At 41.2% G+C, this 23,587-nt stretch overlaps 2 protein-coding genes across 2 annotated transcripts in view; one reads left to right on the top strand and one right to left on the bottom strand.

Annotated features, from left to right (window-relative positions):
* lyrm1 (LYR motif containing 1) overlaps positions 1 to 20,691 on the top strand; it is a 64,748-nt gene extending 44,057 nt beyond the window's left edge. Inside the window, exon 6 of the mRNA XM_086000750.1 lies at positions 20,076 to 20,691. The gene's annotated coding sequence lies outside the window, so the exon portion shown is untranslated. The remainder of the gene's footprint in view (positions 1 to 20,075) is intronic.
* The window catches only part of dnah3 (dynein axonemal heavy chain 3), a 336,640-nt gene that overhangs the window by 3,181 nt on the left and 309,872 nt on the right, over positions 1 to 23,587 (bottom strand). Inside the window, exons 51-58 of the mRNA XM_086000753.1 lie at positions 20,631 to 22,772; positions 19,737 to 19,962; positions 13,120 to 13,364; positions 12,716 to 12,832; positions 12,405 to 12,562; positions 7,488 to 7,655; positions 5,514 to 5,656; positions 1,891 to 2,095 (exon numbers count right to left, since the gene is read on the bottom strand). Of these exons, the coding sequence (XP_085856879.1) occupies positions 1,891 to 2,095; positions 5,514 to 5,656; positions 7,488 to 7,655; positions 12,405 to 12,562; positions 12,716 to 12,832; positions 13,120 to 13,364; positions 19,737 to 19,962; positions 20,631 to 22,772 (3,404 nt within the window). The remainder of the gene's footprint in view (positions 1 to 1,890; positions 2,096 to 5,513; positions 5,657 to 7,487; positions 7,656 to 12,404; positions 12,563 to 12,715; positions 12,833 to 13,119; positions 13,365 to 19,736; positions 19,963 to 20,630; positions 22,773 to 23,587) is intronic.

Genomic DNA, 23,587 nt, shown 5'->3' with positions numbered 1-23,587 from the left:
AGACTGATAGGGCGTTAATTGGCCGGGTTGGATTTGTCCTGCTCTTTGTGGACAGGACATATCTGGGCAGTTTACCACATTGTCGGGTAGATGCCAGTGTTGTAGCTGTGCTGGAACAGCTTGACGAGAGGTGCGGCTAGTTCTGGAGCATTAGTCTTCAGCATGACAGCCAGGATGTTGTCGGGGGCCCAAAGCCTTTGCTGTATCCATTACGCTCAGCCATTTTTGATATCACGTGGAGTGAATTGAATTGACTGAAGACTGGCTTCTGTGGTGGTGGGGACCTCGGGAGGAGTCCGCCGATATGGATCATCCACTCGACACTTCTGGCTGAAGATGGTTGCAAATGCTTCAGCTTTGTCTTTTGCACTCATGTGCTGGGCTCCAGCATCATTGAGGATGGGGATATTCATGGAGCCTCTTCCTCCTGTTAGTTGTTTAATGGTCCACCACCATTCCCGACTGGATGTGACAGGACTGCAGAGCTTTGATCTGATCCGTTGATTGTGGGATCGGTTAACTCTGGCTATAGCATGCATGTTGCAGCTTCTCTAGGTTGGCACCGCATTTTTAAGTACACCTGGTGCTGCTCCTGGCATGCTCTTCTATACTCCTTATTGAACCAGGGTTGGTCCCATGGCTTGATGGTAGAGTGAGGGATATGCCAGGCCATGAGGTTACAGATTGTGGCGGAATACAATTCTGCTGCTGCTGATGGCCCACAGCGCCTCAAGGATGTCCAGTTTTGAGCTGCAAGATCTGTTCTGAATCTATCCCATTTAGCATGGTGGTAGTCCCAGACAACACGATGGAGGGGTATCCTCAGTGTGAAGACAGGACTTCGTCTCCCCAATGACTGTGCGGTGGTCACTGCTACCAATACGATCATGGACAGATGCATCTACAACAGGTAGATTGGCGAGGACGAGGTCAAGTAGGTTTTTCCCCTCATGTTGGTTCTCTCACCACCTGTCATAGGCCTAGACTGGCAGCTATGTCCTTCAGGACTCTGCCAGCTCGGTCAGTAGTGGTGATGGACATTGTAGTCCCCACCCAGAATACATTCTGTGCCCTTGCTACTCTCTGCTTCTTCCAAGTGGTGTTCAACATGGAGGAATACTGATTCATCAGCTGAGGGAGGGCGGTAGGTGGTAATCAGCAGGAGGTTTCCTTGCCCATGCTTGACCTGAAGCCATGAGACTTCGTGGGGTCTGGAGTTAATGTTGAGGACTCCCAAGGCAACTCCTTTCTGACTGTATACCACTGTGCCGCCACCCCTGGTAGGTCTGTCCTGCCCGTGGGACAGGACATACCCAGGGATGGTGATGGAAGAGTTTGGGACAAGTGGCTATAAGTTCCCACTGACCATGGAAATTCATGATATTTCAGAGTGAAAACGGGCTAGTTTATGATCTTTGCTTTTTTACCTCCCTCTAGCATAAAACAAAATACACAATGCGTAAAAATTAGTAGTTTTATATCTTAGTTGTGTATTTTATATTAATCCTTATTTTAATTCTTGATATGCTTCTTAATTCGCAATAAATATTGAATATTTTATGCAAAGGATTTGTTGTGCATAGTGAGGCAGCCATAGGGGATTCATAGCTATATTCTGATAATGTTGACATTATGTTTGAGGCATCAATTTTGACAAACTATATCTATACATTTTATAGTAGATCATACATTTGTATTAAAATAGCCCAATATTTAGACAACCTTATATTTGTAATGAATTTGCATTTAAGATAGCCTATCTCTTCAGAAAGCCAGCAATGTAAATCAATCATCACAACATATCTTAATATGAAAATTGAGGTCCTTCACTCAAGCGAGACATTCTACAATATTTGCTATAGTTTTAAATAAATATATAGTACAGCGTACCTGTAAAAAATGTAACCTCATAAGAAGGTCTACTATGTAACTGCCAAGGGGTTTCAGAGATGGGTAGGATTTGGCTGCCCACATGGATGGAACTTTGCCCACCAGCATACTGTCAAATACATTCTCCAGTTCAGCAGACATTACCACAAGACCTTTAATAGCCTTACGTATGTTTATGAGACTGCTATGTATAACTTCGGTGAGTCTGAAAGAGAAGATTCTGCAGTATGTAAAATGTTTTCACAATAAAATATCAACACAAATGTAGTGTATTCTAATTAAACCCTTCGTGACAGAATTAGTATTTAATTCATCCTTAACAGAATTTTCTGAATTTCTTAACATCTGTTTCTAATGCTGCATCTTGCCACCATTGAAATTAACCGAATAAACTATGTTGGTTGCTTGTTTCCTCAGTACCACCATAATTGGCTTCATAACTTGATAAGGGAAGTTAAGTATGTGAGACACGCAAGCGTCTATTTTCCTGGCCTTTCCCCCACTGCCATGCCTGGGCTCTAATCAGTCAGAGCGCAGCTAAAGTTTTAGGCGAGTTGAATCGATCTGTATTTGCTGGCTCAGGTGATTACCCTCGACTCAATGTACACCAGGCGCAGGCCCGCTGCTTCGCATCTCAGACTTACAGGGGCTTCTGGCTGCTGTCCAAATAAAGCAGCCAGAAGGCACTCGGCTCCAATGTCTGTTCAACTGTCCATTAAAGAAAAGGACTTTGCTGCCTGTGCAGTCCTCGGGTTAGAGAGGGGCTGGGCGTATGGCCTAAGGCCCAACACTTATGGGGAATACTCGAGGTGAAATACCCTGCCAGTGGTGGGAGAGTTAAATGAGGCAGAAGGGCTGGTTATGCGCCACCCCTCCTATATCATTAGCACAGCTGCATCTTCCAGGAGCATAACCGTTCCCTCTCTGCCCCCACCCCCTTGGCGATTCCCCAGGAAATACCTGGGCAAGTAAAGGGGGTCGAGGCATGGTGTAATGGGTCTTCTCATTTTCCTTTCCTTTGCACCTGGGAACAGCATTCCCCAGAATAATGTAAATTCTTCCCTTGCCTCTGGTGACTGGTGCATACTATCCTTGAAGGTACTCCCATCAACCAGCACAGCCAAGAACCGGTAATGCAATAGTACAGTGGTTATAGGCAAATTCAAATAGCATACAGCCTTGAAAATCAAACCTATTACCACTATATAGAAAAGCAACAGTTGTATATCTTATGCGAACAGTTTTTTGTGACCGTTTGTAAACTTGGAACAGCATTAGGTTAAATGCAAACCTCTCATCTCTACAAGATTTCTTTACAGGTGTAAGTACAGAGTTCATTAAGATCTCTGTTCTCAAACTTCTTGTCATTTTCTTCCTGTGTCAAAAGTTCACTTTCACCCTTGCGTTTCAGCACAATGTTATGGAGCTCCACAGAGTTTGAAATGCCATTGTAATTGAGTGACCGAAGTGCCAGAGCTACTTGGAATTAGATCAGATGGGCAAAAAGCACCTTTTTCATCCAAATTAATTATGATCCAGTATTTAGATCACCAGATGAACTTGTGTCTCCAGTTCAGCAGCTTATCAGATATGTCACCAAGATTTTAAAATGTATTTTTCCACTGTTTTCTAATGTATTTATTTCCCCTTTCATGCTTATTTTCCAATCCCATCACCTACGTAGATTTGAAACCTTCATCGTCTTTGTTCATGTTCCCAAATGCAACATTTCAGTTTCTGTAGTACAGGTAGACTATCCTTTATCTGAAAACCTTGGGACCAGCTGTGTTTCGGTTTTTCGGATTTCAGAAGGTTTTCACTTCCGTATCTGACAACAAACACTGTTGCTTAGCAACAGCTTGTAAACACTCGGGCCCTGCCTTGGAAGCGTCTCTGAAGCTGTTGCTAAGCTACAGAGACACTTTCCACAGCCTGACTGTTTAAAAAAAATGCTAGGGGAAGAAAAAAAAAACTAACAAAACGGCTGCTGATTTCTGCCGTTGGATCGAGGTTTCCGGCTCCCCCTACTCCGTATCTGAATTCCTTGACTTAGCGGGGGTCTGGGGCTCGACTGCCGCCGCCAGTTGTGGGAAAGCCGGATATCGGCTGACTCCTACACTAAGCTGGCCCGCAAATCAGGTCGGCGGGGGGGGGGTGGAGAAAGGACTATCGGACGGGCCGCTGTATTGTTGGGTTCACTCCCGGTACCTCCTTCACACTGCCCGGCTCGGCCTGCAATCTCCTACCCAGGAGGGAACTCTGTGACCCTCTGCCCTGCTCACAGGGAAAGGCAGAGCTCCCGGACCACTCGTGTCATGTTTGGCGCCATTCGGGTCATGTCGTGCGCACGACTTACGCTCCACGAAAAAACTTTCAGTTTTTAGAGGTTTTTGGTTTTCGGAAGTGCGGATAAAGGATAGTCTACCTGTACTCCTTTTCCCGGTGGGTCCTGCCTGTATTGCTATATTCACATAGAGGCTGGCTTGGCTTGTAACAGTTCTAACAGATAAATTATTTCTTCCACATAAATGTTGCATTTGCTTCCATTTCCAATGTATTCTGAGTACTGTACGACAAAGTGGTACAAATAGGTTTAGTGCACTGATGCATATTCATTTCAGTTTTGTCACTGGCACTAAGGCTTGACCTGAATGTGGTTTGTACAGCAGGTGGCATACATCACTTTTAACATCTGACATACACAAATTAAATTCATTAAATCCGTTCCTAATAATTGTCTCATTTGGTCTTTTCAGTTCACTATGTTAGTACTCTGTTAAACCTACATTGCAATAATGAACTAGATCTAGGAGTCAATTTTAACCCCAACTGGAGGAAACTGGTAAGGTGGGCAGTTAAAACCTAGCAGGTTAGTTACCCATTTGGAACTCACCACATTCCAGCAGCCTGTGACCTTAACCTGCAGGCAGCTCAGGTGCCCGCCTAAACTAGGAAGGGGCCTCAAATGTATGCAAATCAGGGTCCTATTACATCAATAGATCCCCCCCACCCATTGCAATTTAAACCAGGCTTGAGTGGACAAGCTGCCATGGTTTTTACACCACTTGAAAGCAGGCCATCAGATATACGAAGAACCCCAAAAGGTAAGTCAGAAATTTATCTTTGGAGCAAGAGTGTTCCTCTGGGCCGCACAAGGATGGTCACAGCCTCCCCTGTCCTAAAACACCCCCCTGAAATCCCCTCCCTGTCACTTACCTCCAAGGCAGACCAATCTTTGACAGCTGAAAGCCTCTCTGTGGCCTCTTCTGCTCTACGCCCTGGCAGTAAGTGGACATTTAAATGAGACCCAACAGTTAAAATCACCGATGGCCTGCTACTGCCACTGCTCTGTTAAAATTCCCCTAAATATCAGCCTGTATTCCCAACACTTGGACTGCCATTTTCTAACTGGCAAGTAAAGATAGATTTGATTCAAAATTCAATCTGTTTACTACAGATCCTCTACTGAAATTGTTTAAAACTTGCACAGATAGATGAGGATATTTTACTCATAAGTAATAAGTCATCATCTTGATATAATGCAAGTACAGCATTAGTTTTCAGATGAAACTTGGGTTCTGAATGCCATATTTTTGTACAGAAAACACATTTTTGTTGCACACCTGTTGAATCTAATAAGTTCCTGTCTGAGTACTGTGTTCATGGACTCCTCATACACCACTGGATATTTCATCATCACTTTTTCCAAATTAAAGTCATCAGGTAGTTTGGACATAATGTCTGCAGCAAGGTCTTCAACAACTTCCTGAAATTATATAGATTCATTAAAAGATGCTTTTTATTTTATACCATTTTCAATATAAATAATAAGTAACTGTAGCAGTTTTTTGATCGTTATTAAATGTTTTGGAAATTCAAATCTCCTCGGACAGATCTTTATCATCTTAAATATTTTTGGTTCGCCTACTTTGCCCCTGAAACAAATCTTAATAAAGCTACAATTGTCATGAGTACACCTATTACAGTATTATTAACCCTAAAGTAGTCAAAAAATGTCAACAAAGAAAGAACTTGCATTTATATAAACTCCTTTCACGACCTTAGGACGTCCCAAGGTGCTTTACAGCCAATTAACTATTATTGTAGACGTTATTTTAATTTCACTTTATTTCTATGCAATATATTCCATTCTGCCTCTAATTTTTAATCCTTTTTAAGTTTAAGGTGCTTTACATAGCCATTTTCCTTTGACTCCCAGGTCACACTGTCCATTTTGGAGGCAGGTTCCACAATGAACAAATTGTACACCAATTGACTAAAAACTCTGATAGTTTTTTGAGATTGACGTAGCCAGATCATATAAACAATTCAGGTTAACTTTGGATGTAATATTCCGTACCAAACAACACTGAATGGAAATAAGCTTGGTGCTGTGGAAGAGCAGAGGGATTTGGGGCTGCAGGTTCGCACGACATTAAAAGCAGTACCGTAAGATGATAAGGTTGTTAAAAAAGCTAATGAAATTGTAGGTTTTAATCAAGTATATAGAACATAAAAGCCAAGAGCTAATGAGCCTAAAACCCTAATAAGATCTCAGAATACTGCGTGCAGTATTTGGCTCCACAGTAGGAAGGATATTGAGGCTTTGGAGAGGGTACAACACAGATTCACTAGGATGCTGCCGGGTATGAGGAAATAGAAATACAAAGACTTGAGAAATTGGGGCTTTTTTCATGGGAACAACACAGATTATTGGGCAATATGATAGAAGTGTTTAAAATTATGAACGGATGGGATCGGATAGATAGAAGCAGACTATTTCCAGTAGTTAAGGGGTCTAGAACAAAGAGCCATAGATACAAGATTAAATTCAAGAGATTTAGAACAGAGAGTAAGAGAAACTTCTATACCAAGGGGGTTGTGAGACGAATTCAATTCTAGGTGTTAGTGTTTGAGGAGGAAACTATGTCAACATTCAAGATTAGATTGAATAGGTGGATGAAGGAAAAGGGGATAAAGAGACATGGGAACACTGGGTAAATGTGAATAGAAATATTTTTCTCATGTGAAGGGTAAACACTACGTGGACTGGTTGGGCCAAATTATCTGTTTCCGTGGTGTAAGCTCTACGTACACAAATTAACTATCTTATCTGCAAATTCCAGTACCCTCTATTGCACTAAAGATGAGTTAAGTCAAACATAAGTTTAATTATTGAGTGATTTGCTTTCAGGATAAACTTTGTGTTTTTACTATTTCATGAACATGAACAAAAGTTATTACTAAAGAGTGTCATAATACATGCTTGATCTAAGATGTCTCCAAAGCATGCAACAATTACTAATGGGCTTGCAGAGAAAATCATGAAATAAGATTGACAACCCAATATGACTATACAAAAAGAGAGTGCCCATCTCTAAATTCAAACTTTTGCAATATCCATTTTCCAAACTGTTAATTGGTCAGTAAATATATTTCAATTATAAACAATTAAATCCAAATATGTTTTTAAACTTAAAAAAAGTTATAAAGTTGCAGCATTTTTCAATGTGATGTAAAAATGCAGCTCGCTAGTAGGTTTGAAAGGCAAAAATACCAAATCTTTCATCATACACCATCTCATTTGATCATCTTACTTGAGGAGATTTAGCACCACCACCAGTCTGTCTGGGAAGAGTCAGCAGCACCCCATCAAAAAGCTGATTAGTCTCCTGGTTATCTTTTGTGATATCAGCATTTTCATGAAGTCCAAAGACCTCTGGATGGGCTACAGTAGGTAGATTTCGTAGGTGATCAATGTATGACTAAAAATCAAAAATCAAACAAATTATCAAAATGTGTTCAAGTAGAGGTGCAGATCATCATTTAAAATGAAAGGATAAAAACATTTCCATTAAGTACAATATGTGTAACAACTTTTTGGAGGTTACATTACCCTCTAATGTTCACTCCACCCTCCATATTTTTCTCCCTTTTTGGTCTTGACCTAGACACCTTAGACAGTGGGTGAGCGAATTAGTATGTTAGTTTTAAGAACTTAAGTCACAGACAGTGAATCTTGCTTGCCGGTCTGCCAAAAAGTAGAGCCATGCAGTGGCACTGTGCTTATTCCTTACATTCATGATTTGCAAACTTCTCTTATGCTTTTATATTTTATTTTTGTGGGGATATTTAGCTTTTTTTTGTATTTTAATCCTTTGTCTATTTGGCCTAAGGCCTGCATAGATGGTCTGTTCCACAGCCACTACCAGAACCAAGAGAAAATGCAGGTGCGAGTCTCCCCTCCAAATTTTCTAATGCTCTGCAGGGAGGTTCATGCAGCTCAGTTCCACTCAAATAACAACAGAAAATGCTGGAAATACTCAGCAGGCCAGGCAGCATCCGTGGAGAGAGAAACAGAATTAACGTTTCAGGTCTGGGACCCTTCATCAGAACTGGAAAAAGCTGGAGATGTAACATATTAAGCAGGTGCAGAGACAGTGAGGGGGGGGGGGGGGTTAGGAGGGGAGGAAGGAATAGAAAGAACACCCTGTGCTTTTGTAAGAGGCAGGAAAGATAAAATGTTGCAAATGGGAATGGCAAAAATCATACTGCATGAAAAATGGCAAGGATAATTATCTGAAATTGTTAAACTCAATGTTGAGTCCGGCAGGCTGCAAAGTGCCCAATCGAAAGATGAGGTGCTGTTCCTCGAGCTTACGTTGAGCTTCATTGCAGCAATGCAATAGCCCGAGGACAAAGAGATCACCTGCTTAATATCTGTTACATCTCCAGCTTTTTCCAGTTCTGATGAAGGGTCCCAGACCTGAAACGTTAACTCTGTTTCTCTCTCCACAGATGCTGCCTGGCCTGCTGAGTATTTCCAGCATTTTCTGTTGTTATTTCAGATTTCCAGCATCCGCAGTATTTTGCTATTACATCAGTTCCACTCAATATAGCTAAGATCGGAGTGGAACGCAAACCTGCATCCTTCTCCAGTTGTGACATGTTTTTTTTTAAACTACCCTTTTAAGTGTAGATTTTAGTATCAAATGTAATAGATCAACTGGATAACACTCCTAATAGTGCAAAATAATAATTGTATATTACCCACCGTCACGTCTCTGGATTTTCTTCTAAACTATTTTCCCACAGAAACGAACTAGGTATTAGTTATTTTAAAATGTACACTTAAGTTAAAGCTTGCTTTAAAGAGGTTAAATTTACAGGACAACAGGGCTGGCAGGTATGTACTGTAGTAGCTTTCAGATGAGCCATCTGAACTGACATCCTGAGGAAACTTGAGGCTGCAAAGGGATATAGACAGGTTAAGTGTATGGGCTAGAACATGGCAGATGGAATATAATGTGGAGAAGTGTGAAGTAATCCACGTTGGTAGGAAAAATAGAAAAGCAGAATATTTTTTAAATGATGAGAGACTGGGAAATGTTGGTATTCAGAGGGACCTGGGTTATCCTTGTACACAAATCACAGTAAGTTAACATGCAGGTACAGCAAGCAATTAGGAAAGCAAATGGTGTGTTAGCCTTTATTATAAAGGATTGGAGTATAAGAGTAGGGAAGTCTTACAACAGTTGTATAAGGCCTTGGTGAGACCACACCTGGAGTACTGTGTATAGTTTTGGTCTCCTTACCTAAGGAAGGATATACTTGCCTTAGAGGGAGTGCAATGAAGGTTTACTCGACTGATTCCTGGGAGGAGGGGATTGTCCTATGAGGAGAGATTGAGTAGACTAAGCCTACATTCCCTAGAGTTTAGAAGAATGAGAGATGATCTCATTGAAACATATAAAATTCTTAAGTGGCTTGACGGGTAGATGCTGGGAGGATGTTTCACTTGCTGGGGAGTCTAGAACATGGGGTCACAGTCTCAAAATAAGAGGTCAGCCATTTACGACTGAAATGAGAAATTTCTTCAATTGAAGGGTTGTGAATCTTTGGAATTCTCTACCTCAGAGCTGTGGATGCTCAGTCATTGAGTATTCAACATAGAAACTAGGAGCAGGAGTAGGCCATTCGGCCCCTCGAGCCTGTTCCGCCATTTAATGAGATCATGGCTGATCATCCAAATTCAGTACCCGGTCCCTGCTTTCTCCCCATATCCCTTGATCCCTTTAGCCTTAAGAAATATATCTAACTGTTTCTTGAATATATTTAATGAATTGGCCTCAACTGCCTTGTGTGGTAGAGAATTCCACAGGTTCACCACTCTCTGGGTGAAGAAATTCCTCCTCATCTCAGTCCTAAATGGTTTACCCCTTATCCTTAGACTGTGACCCCTGGTTCTGGACTCCCCCGCCATCGGGAACATCCTTCCTGCATCTAGTCTGTCCAGTCCTGTTAGAATTTTATAAGTTTCAATGAGATCCCCTCTCATTCTTCTAAACTCTAGCGAATATAAGCCTAATCGACCCAATCGCTCCTCATACGTCATTCCTGCCATCCCAGGTATCAGTCTGGTGAATCTTCGCTGCACTCTCTCCATGGCAAGAACATCCTTCCTCAGATAAGGTGACCAAAACTGCACACAATACTCAAGGCCCTGTACTCGAATCCTCTCGCTATGAAGGCCAACATACCATTTGCCTTCTTAACCGCCTGCTGCACCTGCATGCTTACCTTCAGCGACTGGTGCATAAGAACACCCAGGTCTCGTTGCACTTCCCCTTTTCCCAATCTATTGCCATTCAGATAATAATCTGTCGTCTTGTTTTTGCCACCGAAGTGGATAACCTCGCATTTATCCACATTATACTGCATTTGCCATGCATCTGCCCAATCACCCAACCTGTCCAAATCATACTGGAGTTTCTCTGCATCCTCCTCACAGCACACACGCCCATCCAGCTTTGTGTCATCTGCAAACTTGGAGATATTACATCTAGTTCCCTCGTCTAGATCATTTATATATATTGTGAATAGCTTGGGTCCTAGCACCGATCCCTGCGGTACCCCACTAGTCACTGCCTGCCACTCGGAAAAAGACCCATTTATTCCAACTCTTTGCTTCCTGTCTGCCAACCAGTTCTCTATCCAAGACAGTACCTTACCCCCAATCCTGTGTGCTTTAACTTTGCACATTAATCTCTTATGCGAGACCTTATCGAAAGCCTTCTGAAAGTCCAAATACAGCACATCCACTGGTTCTCCCTTATCTATTCTACCAGTTACATCCTCAAAAAATTCCAGTAGATTAGTCAAGCATGATTTACCTTTTGTAAATCCATGTTGACTTTGTCCGATCCTGTCACAGTTTTCCAAGTACTCTGCTATTACATCTTTTATAATGGACTCTAGCATTTTCAAGACAGAGATCAATAGATTTTTGGGTACTAAGGGACTCGAGGAATATGGGGATAGTGCAGGAAGGTGGAGTTGAGGTAGAAGATCAGCCATGATCTTATTGAATGGCAGAGCAGGCTCGAAGGGCCAAATGGCCTACTCCTGCTCCTATTTCTTATGACAGTTTTGGAGACAATTCAAACCAAACTTCACCTCATCTGGTATTAATTTGGTTCTCCTCTGGAGAAAAGAAAGAAATTGCATTTATATAGCACCTTTCACATCCTCAGATGTCTCAAATCACTTTACAGCCAATTAAGTACTTTTAAAATGTTGTCACTATTGTAATGTTGGAAATACGGTAGCCAATTTGCACACAGCAAGGTCCCACAAACAGCAATGAGATAATGACCAAATAATTTGTTTTAGTGACATTGGTTGAGGAATAAATATTGGCCAAGACACCAGGGAGCACGCCCCTGCTCTTCTTCAAAATAGTGCCATGGGATCTTTTACGTCCAGTTGAGAGGGTTTAATGTCTCATCCAAAAGACGGCACCTGTAACAGTGCAGTGTTCCCTCAGGACTGCTGAGTTGCACCTGAATCCACAACGTTCTGACTTCGAGGCTAGAGTGCTACCACTGAGCCAGTGCTGACTACATGGAGATTGAAGAGATGTACATATGAAAGATACGAGTTCGGATCACAAGGAAATGTTACTGTTACATTTCCTACATTACAATAGGGACTACCGGCAAGGACTCAATGGGCCAAATGGCCTCCTTCTGTGTCCTTATGATTACACTTTAAAAGTACTGCATTGGCTGTAGAGGGCTTTGGGACACACCGATGTTATGAAAGGCGCTATATATATGCAAATTCTTTATTTTTTTTACATCCCTTGGTTACGCTATTGTGCAAGTAGATAGAGGGCAGTATGTCAACTCCCATAAAATTAAGACATACAGATCACTTGAAGGAGCAACTGATGCGAATGATCCCAAGGAGGTACCTACTGCAGTCCTGAATGTGTAACACCTGCCTACCCCTTTCTCCTCAATTATATTGTAGCACAAGGAAAGGTCTGATTTCATAGTGCCAATCTGCACCATTTACTAATCAGAGGAAGGAAAGGTAGTCAGGAATATTGCATTATAAACTTATGATATGTAACTAAGAAAAATCAGAATCCTTTTTCTAAGAGCATTTGCCTCCAGTTTGAGTAGGTAACAAAATTCTTATAAAAAAATGAATTTCAATGGATAGCTTACCTGATACAAACCATGTAGTGGGACAAAATAATCCTCGCCAGGTGCAAGCTTATAATTGTCTTGGTATACTAGGTCTTTATTGTATATAATGGATAGAAGAGACAAAAGCAAACGCCTGTCTTTGTCATCTGTAACTCTACCACCATAGTTACATTCACCTTTAGGAATTGAGAAAGTTACAAATTTTGACAAAATTTGAAGACTCATAATAACTTCTATTAATTTGTTTAAAATAAACTTTTAACCAAGTAATGATACAGATGCTTTAATTAATATTAATGAAGGAATTGAATTATCAAATGTAAATGTACCTGTTAAGTATGTTAGAGCTTCTAGTGGTACATCTTCATATTCATTCAGAAACATTTGGATCTGTGTCGTGCTTATTCGCAGGTCAGACTCATTAAATTCATATGGGATATTCCAACCTATAAAAAATTGTATTGCAATGCAACAAAATATTTATAGTAGTAAAGAATGTATTCATAGTACACCCTAAAGATTTAAATGTTTAAAACCAATAAACATTAGCTTCTTTACCTCTGGTCTGAAAATTACATTAAAAATTGACAATGCACAATTTAGAACCTAGAATATATTAAATATATCCATCTCATGGGGAAAGATATATTCATCACAAATATTTTCAAACTGCAAAATAGTTATCCCTAAAAGTATTTTTTTAAATATCTGTTCTGAAATATTGGAGGCTCACCTAAAGGACCAAAGTTCCTCCTCTCTTGTACTAGAGCATGAAAAAAACAAAGCCCAAAGAGAAGTTTTTCCCAGATTTCAGGTTTGTCACAACTGTTGAAGAAGGTAGTATCTGAGATTGGGTCATTGAGATATGAACGTAGCATATTTGCCCTGAGGCCCTTTGGAGGTTCATTAGTCATCTTTACCCCATTCTGAAGAATACTGACAGGAAACTTGTCTGATGGGTAACTGGTCAGCCATAACCTGAAAAGACAAGTCTTTTTAATTGGCACAATAGGACAAAAGTATCAAAATGCTTTTGAAATAATTAACAATAAAGACAACAAAAATATATCTGTGATGCATCTTTAGCATTTATATCTCTATGACATTTAAAAAAGTCCCAAATCTCAGGCTAAAGTTTATATCACTGCAATGATGGACACACTTGTATGAACAGGAGTAGGCCAGTCAGCTCTTCAGACCTGTTCCCGCCATTCAATTAGATCATGGCTGATCTATGCATGGCCTATCTATGAAATTATACTAAGGATATCTTAAGGCAAGTACATAATTCAATTATGCTAACTGAATAAATTGTGAGTGCTTCCTTTGATCTGGATCAGGCAAACAGATAGACACAAGCCACAAAATGATCAGACCCTGTCACTGGTTCACCAGTAGTATAAATCTGTGATGAGCTCTGAACTATAGGAACTTCAACTACTGGAAACAGACTGCTTCTATTTACCCAAGCTGTTCCAGTACAGCTACAACATTGGCATCTATCCAACAATGTGGAAAACTGCCCAGGTATGTCCTGTCCACAAAAAGCAGGACAAATGCAACCTGGCCAATTACCGCCCCATCATTCTACTCTCAATCATCAGCAAAGTGATGGAAGGTGTCATCGACAGTGCTATCAAGCGGCACTTACTCACTAATAACCTGCTCACTGGTGCCCAGTTTGGGTTCTGCCAAGACCACTCGGCTCCCGACCTCATTACAGCCTTGATTCAAACATGGACAAAGGAGCTGAATTCCATTGGTGAGGTGAGAGTGACTGCCCTCAACATCAAGGCAGCATTTGACAGAGTGTGGCATCAAGGAGCCCTAGTAAAACTAAAGTCAATGGGAATCGGGAGGGGGGGAACACTCCACTTGCTGGAGTCATACCTAGCACAAAGGAAGATGGTTGTGGTGGTTGAAGGTCAACCATCACAGCTCCAGGACATCGTTGCAGGAGTTCCTCAGGGCAGTGACCTAGACCCAACCATCTTCAGCTGCTTCATCAATGACCTTCCCTCCAACATAAGGTAAGAAATGGGGACGTTCGCTGATGACTGCACAGTGTTCAGTGCCATTCACAACTCATCAGATAATTAAGCAGTCCATGCCTGCATGCAACAACACCTGAATGACATTCAGGCTTGGGCTGATAAGTGGCAGGTAACATTCGCGCCACGGAAGTGCCAGGCAATGACTATCTCCAACAAGCGAGAGTCTAAACAACTCCCACTGACAGTACTACCATCACAGAATCCCCCACCATCAACATCTTGGAGTCACCATTGACCAGAAACTTAACTGGACCAGCCACATAAATACTGTGGCAACAACAGCAGGTCAGAGGCTAGGTATTCAGCGGCGAGTGTCTCACCTCCTGACTCCCCAAAGCCTTTCCACCATCGACAAGGCACAAGTAAGGAATATGATGGAATACTCTCCACTTGCCTGGATGAGTGCAGCTCCAACAACATTCAAGAAGCTCAACACCATTCAGAACAAAGTAGCCCGCTTGATTGGCACCCCATCCACCACCTTAAACATTCACTTCCACCACCGGCGTACCGTGGCTGCAGTGTGTACCATCTACAAGATGCACTGCAGCAACTCCCAAACCCGTGACCTCTTCCACCTAGAAGGACAAGAGCAGCAGACGCATAGGAACACCACCACCTCCAAGTCACACATCATCCTGACTTAGAAGTATATCACCGATCCTTCATCGTCGCTGGGTCAAAATCCTGGAACTCCCTACCTAACAGCACTGTGGGAGTACCTTCACCACACGGACTACAGCAGTTCAAGGCGGCGGCTCTCCACCACCTTCTCAAGGGCAATTGGGGATGGGCAATAAATGCTGGCCTTGCCAGCAACACCCACATCCCATAAACGAATAAAAAAAAACATCTTATTCATAATTTTAAACACTTCTATCATATTGCACTGTAATCTGCAATGTTTAACAAAAATGTCCAATTTCCAACTCTTTGCATTTGTATTTCCTCATATGATGCAAGTTCTTTCTTTGCAATCTCTTTTGTAAAAAGATGACACTGTTGCTCCACAGTCCTGTATGCCAATTTCTCCTTCCACCTCACCTCTGTTAGCTCACTCTTCATCTTTCTAAAATCTACTCTAATGCAATAATACCTGGACTCTAAGGGTTAAATTATGAGGAGAGATTACACGAACTAGGGTTGTATTTCCTGGAATTTAGAAGGTTAAGGGGTGATTTGATCAAAATTTTCAAGATATTTAGGGGAACTGATACGGTAGAGAGAAACTATTTCCGCTGGTTGGCGAGTCTAGGACTAGGGGACATGGTCTAAAAATTAGTGCCAGGCCTTTGAGGAGTGAAGTTAGGAAACACTTCTACACACAAAGGGTGGTAGAAGTTTGGAACTCTCTTCCGGAAATGGCAATTGATGCTAGATCAATTGCTAATTTTAAATCAGAGATTGATAGCTTTTTGTTAACCAAAGGTATTAAGGGATTACATACATAGGATATACAGCACAGAAACAGGCCATTCGGCCCAACCAGTCTATGCTCCACACGTGCCTCCTCCCTTCTTTCCTCATCTAAATCTATCAGCATAACCGTCTATTCCCTTTTCCCTCATCTGCTTGTCTAGCCTCCCCTTAAATGGATCTATACGATTCACTTCAACCACTCCCTGTGGTAGCGAGTTCCACATCCTCACCACACTTTGGGTAAAGAAGTTTTTTCTGAATTCCATATTGAATTTCTTATATTGATGGCCTCTAGTTATGCTTTTCCCCACAAGTGGAAACACTCTCTCTGCATCTACTCTATCAACATTTTTCACAATTTTAAAGACCTCTATTAGGTCACCCCTCAGCTGCCTTTTTTCAAGAGAAAAGAGACCCAGCTTGTTCAACCTTTCATGATATGTATACCCTCGCATTTCTGGTATCATCCTTGTAAATCTTCTCTGCACCCTCTCCAGTGCCTCTATATCCTTTTTATAATATGGTGACCAGAACTGTACGCAGTACTCCAAGTGTGGTCTAACCAAGGTTCGATACAGGTTTAGCATAACTTCCCTACTTTTCAATTCTATACCTCGAGAAATAAACCCTAGTGCTTGGTTTGCTTTTTTATGGCCTTGCTAACCTGTGTCGTAACTTTTAATGATTTGTACTCCTAGATCCCTTTGTTCCTCTACCCCAACTAGACTTGCACGCTCCAAGTGACGTGACCTCGCTATTCTTCCTACCAAAATGTAATACCTCACATTTATCTATGTTGAACTTCATTTGCCAATTATATGCCCATTCTGCAAGTTTATTAATGTCCTCCTGTAAATTGTTGCAGTCCTCCTCAGTATTGACTATCCCCCCCAATTTGGTGTCATCCGCAAATTTATGATGTGGAGATGCCGGTGTTGGACTGGGGTGGGTGGACAAATGTGAGAAGTCACACAACACCAGGTTATAGTCCAACAGCTTTATTTGAAATCACAAGCTTTCGGAGCGCTGCTCCTTCGTCAGGTGAAGTGAAAAGATGCATACAGACACAGCATATATAGTCAGAGAACACTGCCAGATGATTACAGGTAATCTTTCTAACTGCTCTTTATCACACCTCGGCAGAGAGATAATCACAGCAATCAAAGGTATGAATGGAGTCCAAACAGGTCAGTCAGGAAAACATTACATCAAAGAACAATGAGGTGGGGTCACAAGGGGTCAAATGTTGCGGATGCTGTTGTCTGTATGAAAAACAAAAAATTAAAAAAAGGATTTTTTTTTTTGCTGGAAATCACAGCAGGTCCGGCCTCATCTGTGTAGAGAGAACAAGCCAACAACGACTCGAGTCTGGATGACTCTACGTCAGGTGGGGTTACATGTAGCGTGACATGAACCCAAGATCCCGGTCCCACCATCAAACTCACCATGGACTACTCCTCAGAATCGGTTTTATTCTTGGATACACGAATCTCCATCAAAGACAGACACCTCAGCACTTCACTCTACCGCAAGCCCACGGACAACCTCACGATGCTCCACTTCTCCAGCTTCCACCCTAACCACGATAAAGAAGCCATCCCCTATGGACAAGCCCTGCGAATACACAGGATCTGCTCAGATGAGAAGGAACGCGATGGACACCTACAGATGCTGAAAGACGCCCTCGTAAGAATGGGATATGATGCTCGACTCGTCGATCGACAGTTCCGACGGGCCACAGCGAAAAATCGCGTAGACCTCCTCAGAAGACAAACATGGGACACAACCAACAGAGTACCCTTCGTCGTCCAGTACTTCCCCGGAGCGGAGAAACTACGCCATGTTCTTCGCAGCCTTCAACATGTCATCGATGACGACGAACACCTCGCTAAGGCCATTCCCATGCCTCCACTACTCGCCTTCAAACAGCCGCCTAACCTCAAACAGACCATCGTTCGCAGCAAATTACCCATCTTTCAGGAGAACAGTGACCACGACACCACACAACCCTGCCACGGCAACCGCTGCAAGACATGCTAGATCATCAACACAGATACCATCATCACACGTGAGGACACCACCCACCAGGTACATGGTACATACTCATGTGACTCGGCCAACGTTGTCTACCTCATACGTTGCAGGAAAGGATGCCCCGGAGCATGGTACATCGGCGAGACCATGCAGACACCACACAACAATCGCCAGGCAGGAGTGTTCCCTCCCAGTCAGGGAACACTTCAGCAGTCAAGGACATTCATCCTCTGATCTTCGGGTAAGCATTCTCCAAGGCAGCCTTCGAGACACACGGCAACGCAAAATCGTCGAGCAGAAACTGACAGCCAAGTTCCGCACTCATGAGGACGGCCTCAACCGGGATCTTGGGTTCATGTCATGCTACATGTAACCCCACCTGACGTAGAGTCATCCAGACTCGAGTCGTCGTTGGCTTGTTCTCTCTACACAGATGCGGCCAGACCTGCTGTGATTTCCAGCAAAAAAAAAATTCCTTTTTTTAAAATTGTTTTTTGTTTTTCATACAGACCCCAGCATCTGCAACATTTGACCCCTTGTGACCCCACCTCATTGTTCTTTGATGTAATGTTTTCCTGACTGACCTGTTTGGACACCATTCACACCTTTGATTGCTGTGATTATCTCTCTGCCGAGTTGTGATAAAGAGCAGTTAGAAAGATTACCTGTAATCATCTGGCAGTGTTCTCTGACTATATATGCTGTCTCTGTATGCATCTCTTCACTTCACCTGACGAAGGAGCAGCGCTCCAAAAGCTTGTGATTTCAAATAAAGCTGTTGGACGATAACCTGGTGTTGTGTGACTTCTCACATTTGTCCGCAAATTTATAAATTATGTTTTTGATTCCTAAGTCTAAATCGTTCATGTAAATTGTGAACAGCAGTGGTCCAAGCACTGATCCTTGTGGAACACCACTACCCACCTTCTGCCACTATGAATAGCTACCCTTTACTCCTACTCTCTGCTTTCTGTCCTGAAGCCAGCCAGCAATCCATTCTGCTACTTATCTGGTGACTCCGCATTCTCTGACCTTGTTCATCAGTCTATTATGGGGTACCTTATCAAAGGCCTTTTGAAAATCCAGATAAATTACATCTACTGCACTACCATTGTCTACACTCTCTGTTACCTCGTCAAAAAATTCAATAAGGTTGGTCAAGAAAGACTTTCCCTTTTGAAATCCATGCTGACTATTCCTTATTATATTTTTGGTTTCTCGATGTTCTTCTATTGTCTCTTTTAGTAGGGATTCCATTATCTTTCCTACCACCGATGTTAAGCTGACTAGTCTATAATTCCCTGGACATGTTCTATCTTCCTCCTTAAATATCGGTATTACATTAGCTATCCGCCAGTCCTCTGGCACTATACCTTTTCTAATGAATTATTAAATATGCATAGTAATGCCTCTGCTATCTCTTCCCTAGATTCTTTAAGTGCGTGGACGCAACCCAGCCGGACCAGGGGTTTTATCCTCTTTGAGTTTGTTTAGTTTATTTAATATATCCCCTTTTTTATTTTAAATGCACTTATCTCATTACTAATCTCATCATCCAATGTCAATGATATGGGGCAGGTATATGGAGTTAAGTCACAGATCAGCCATGATTTCTTTAAATGGCGGAACAGGCTTGAGGGGATAAATGGCCTATTCCCATTCCTATGGTGTTCCAGTTGGCTAGGAATTGTGGAAGAAGATAAAAGCCAATGCAATAAATCCTTTAAATACCAGATTAGCTTGACACCTTACAGGAAAGAAGTATGTTTCACTTCTTTACATTTATGAAAGTAATTACCAACATTAAATGATAAATATTCAACAGAATTAGAAAAATTAGGACCTGAAGTCCTTGTTGGTGTTTTCTGGTGTTATCACTTCCTCACAGATTTTCTCCAAAGCAGGCATCCAACTAGTTGCAAGATGGCAGTTCTGTAATACGACCCATGATCCAATTATAAGAGCACCTTCTATCATTTGTGCGGCAATAGGCCCCTGGCCCTGACCAAGTGATATTGTTTGAGTGTTTTCTCCACCCATGCCAACATCATCTGCAAACTTTAGCAAGCCTGTGAGCATGGAATAAAGCATTCATAAACATAATGCAGCTAGAAACTGTACACTGCCATGAACATTTCACAAGGGTGAAAATTTAAGATTTTTCACAAACTTTTTTTCTCAGCTGGACAGCACATAAACAGATCAGATCAAAACATGAACAGCATAAGTAAAGGGGATGAATTTCCACAGAGGTCCTCCCATTCGTGTGCACAGCTTCAGCAAAAGAGTCGTGGAAATCCCAAAAAAGTGAGTAAAATGTTTGTTTCTCCGGAGTTTCCGCTGCTTTTTGATCGAAGTTATAGCAGACAAGCAGGAAAACCCCCGAGGAGATTCACCCCCAAAACGATCAGTAATGCAAGTCACCATTCAAACCAAAGTCAGCAGAAAGAAATGGAAGTCCACCTTTCTTAAAAGCAGGGAAACTTCTCATAACTTGAAAACTAATATACAACATGTTACTACATCAAACATTTAGAGCCTTTGTTCTACACAATATATTTAATTAGCATAAAATTACAGTTTGCTATTACATTGTTCGATATTACATACCAGTATAAAGAAAATATAACTCATTGATTAGATTAAGAGACTACATTATTTCTTCTTTAAATCCTATTTCATAGTTTCCCCAAAAGTATAAGAGTTAATGGATTAATGATTCAACTAATCAGCTTACCTGCCATGGGATCAGCTCCAGGTGAAAGAATAAATATCAAAGGTGCACAGCAATGGGAATCATTGTAACTGCCGGCAAGATCAAATGTTGGAGGTTCAACAAATGATTTTCCCATGATATTAATAATGAATTGCTGCATTGCAGGAATAATTTTGTCTGGTCTGAGGCATCTGATAACAATCAAATGATCCATTCCTTTTATGGAACTCCATTCATCTGGAAGTATCTCTTCATGAGGTTTTGCAGAATCATAAATGTTTTTCCACTTTGGTAAGTTTTCATTCACATGGTCCATGAAACCATACAGGTTTGTCAGATTAGATGCTCGGACAATCTCTGACCAGCATTTGTCTGATAGCCATTCAGGAGCTGGATTGGGATACGGATTGTCAAGGGCCACACCACCAGTTAGCAGAAAACGCCATACTTCTTCATCGATTTCTCCCTTACCATTCATTATTCCCACATTGAGAAGCAGTGAAAAAAGTAGTTTGTCCTTTTCAAAAAGAGAACGACAGACATTGTTATAGATACTCAATGTGAAGTGTTCCATTATAGCTAAAATTCGTTTAGCCACGTTTTCACTCTTCCTACTGTTTGCAACTGACTGCACATACAAGTTAATGAACCAAATTAGTGAGTACTGATACATTGGTTCAATGTGAGCCAAGTCAGAGATGCAAAAGAAGATAATAGATGAGTGCACAGCAACAGGCTTGTAACCCATTCGTGTGATATCTATTTCTTTCTCTGTTGTGGTTGCAATTTGTTGTTTTTCAGATATTTCCTCTGAAAGCACTTTAGAAGAAGATAGCACTTTAATGGCAGTTTCATCTTCTAAGATATTTCCCTGTGATGATGACAAGACTTCAAGAATTTTGTCCTCTATCTCCTTAAGGTGCTTTTTGTTTTGCGCACTCTCCAAGATCAACAGATTCTTCTTTTCTTCCAACTCGGGCTTTTCTTTGGCAGCTACAATTCCCAGCAATTGGTCTTCAAGGCCCAGGGGTGTAATCATGAAGTTTAAAAGACAAACTTTTACTGCTATTTCTGGGAGATAGTGTGGGTTTCTCAAACGAGTGGTAATATAGAATTTGAAGTCATGTGAGTACTCAATTATATTTTCCCCTAACTTCATGACCTCTACTCCCTGTTGTTTAAATGTTTGTTTCAGCAGTACCGGTTCAAGCATGGGATCTAGCTCTTCACCAATATTTTCTAATAAGAGTGGGGTGCCAAACTGAATGGCATTTTCTAAAATCCTTACATAGTTAGAGTCAGATAATTTTATTACTCCAAGTCTGTTGCTTTTCTCCATATTTTTGACCCATTTGTTTGCTTGACCTTGAGGATCAATCATTAAGGGCCACCTTCTTGAGTTTGATGTAATTATCCCATTGTCAATAGAGAAAGCATCAACTGGCAGGCCGGCAATTTGCCAAGCACGGATTTTTACAGGGTCTCCTAATATGGTACTCAGGGAAAAGTCATCTGAACAAGGAATTATCTTCTCTTTACATAAGATCTGCCACTCACTTTGGCATTCCAGACGATAATCAACTGTGAAAGCCCCTAAATAGGCTACAGTGCCTGATGACAGAAGTACATCGCCAGTTAGATCTTTGTACTTTATCCCTAAAAGTCGGGCAGCTTCAGTCCATCTGTCCTTCTCTCCACCAAGCCCACCGATCAGTTTTTCAGCACGCACAAGTTTTTGTGAACAGAGCTCTATGTTGTCTTCTAAATCCTTCTTTTTGTTATTCATAATTTCAAAGTCATCATTCAGTGCCTGCAGTTTGTCCTCCAAAGCTTTTAACTCTCCACGTTTAACATTCAACATATCCATCTGGACAGAAAATTCTTCTTCGGCTATCCTCAGCCGCTCACGTTTTGGACCAACCAGCTTTATTACACGTTCATACACTTCCATGGCTCTAACCCATTTACACAAACCTTCACAGGCAGAGGATACATTTTTAATAATGGACGGCTGAAAATCTGGATGGTCTATAAATCTTTCTCTGATTCTTTTCATGACAGTGGGTGGAATGTTGTCCTTGTCAAATGCCTTCAGGCTTTCAAGGAATTTAAGATCGCCAAGAAGTTTCTTAGATGGACCCCAATAATCCTCAAGCATTTTACCTGTGTGAGAATTAAGAAAAAATAATCAAGACCTAAAAATAATACTTTTAAATATTTTTTGTTTCTGTTCACCTGGTGTAATAATTTCAGTATGTTTCAACCCAAGAGATCCTTTAACTACAATAATCAAAACTTTCATCTGTATTTCTGCAAATAAATTACCAGTTTGTCAGAAATATGTGCTGGAGGAAATGTTTATAAAATCACCTATATTGCATATTCTTTTTAGATTACTACTCCAATTGTGTAGTATGTCTAATATTGGTCGTTTAATCAGATTACAGATTCTGTATGTTAAACCAACAATTGATTTTTGTTGAAACTTTAGATTGTATTGGTTGGCATGGGAAATAAGCAGTGGGAACTGTTTATATCCAGTGCTGTGCTGCCTGTTAAACAAAACTACATGCACATCCCAAAAGCAAAAATACATAGGCCCGGATTTTGCGTTCGCCATCATTACCTCTCTAAAACTAACCGTAACTTCAGCTTTTCTGCTCTAAAACACCCCATAAAAAGTTAAGCCTTGTTGGAATAGGTGTAACCGGGGTTTTAACAGCATAATGACTGAACAACTCCTCTGGCCCTGAAAAAACTAATTTTACATTTGTGGAATGTCAAATTTCTCCATTATGATAAAAATTACTAGATTTTTTAAATAATAAAAAGTATATTTTAATTTTTTTTTTAAGTTTGTTTATGATATTTCAGCTTCTATCATAACCCCATGTGTATGTCCCAATCTTTATTTTGCTCTCTAAGATTTTTAAAAAGTGAATTGATAATCAGTGCTTTTTATTTCCTGGTTTGCTGTT

This window comes from Somniosus microcephalus, chromosome 11 (assembly GCF_052327205.1).
Source record: "Somniosus microcephalus isolate GS21.2 chromosome 11, FLI_Smic_1.0, whole genome shotgun sequence".
NCBI lineage: Eukaryota > Metazoa > Chordata > Chondrichthyes > Squaliformes > Somniosidae > Somniosus > Somniosus microcephalus.
The sequence above is the reverse complement of the archived record's forward strand: the minus strand, read 5'-3'. Positions and strand labels throughout refer to the sequence as shown.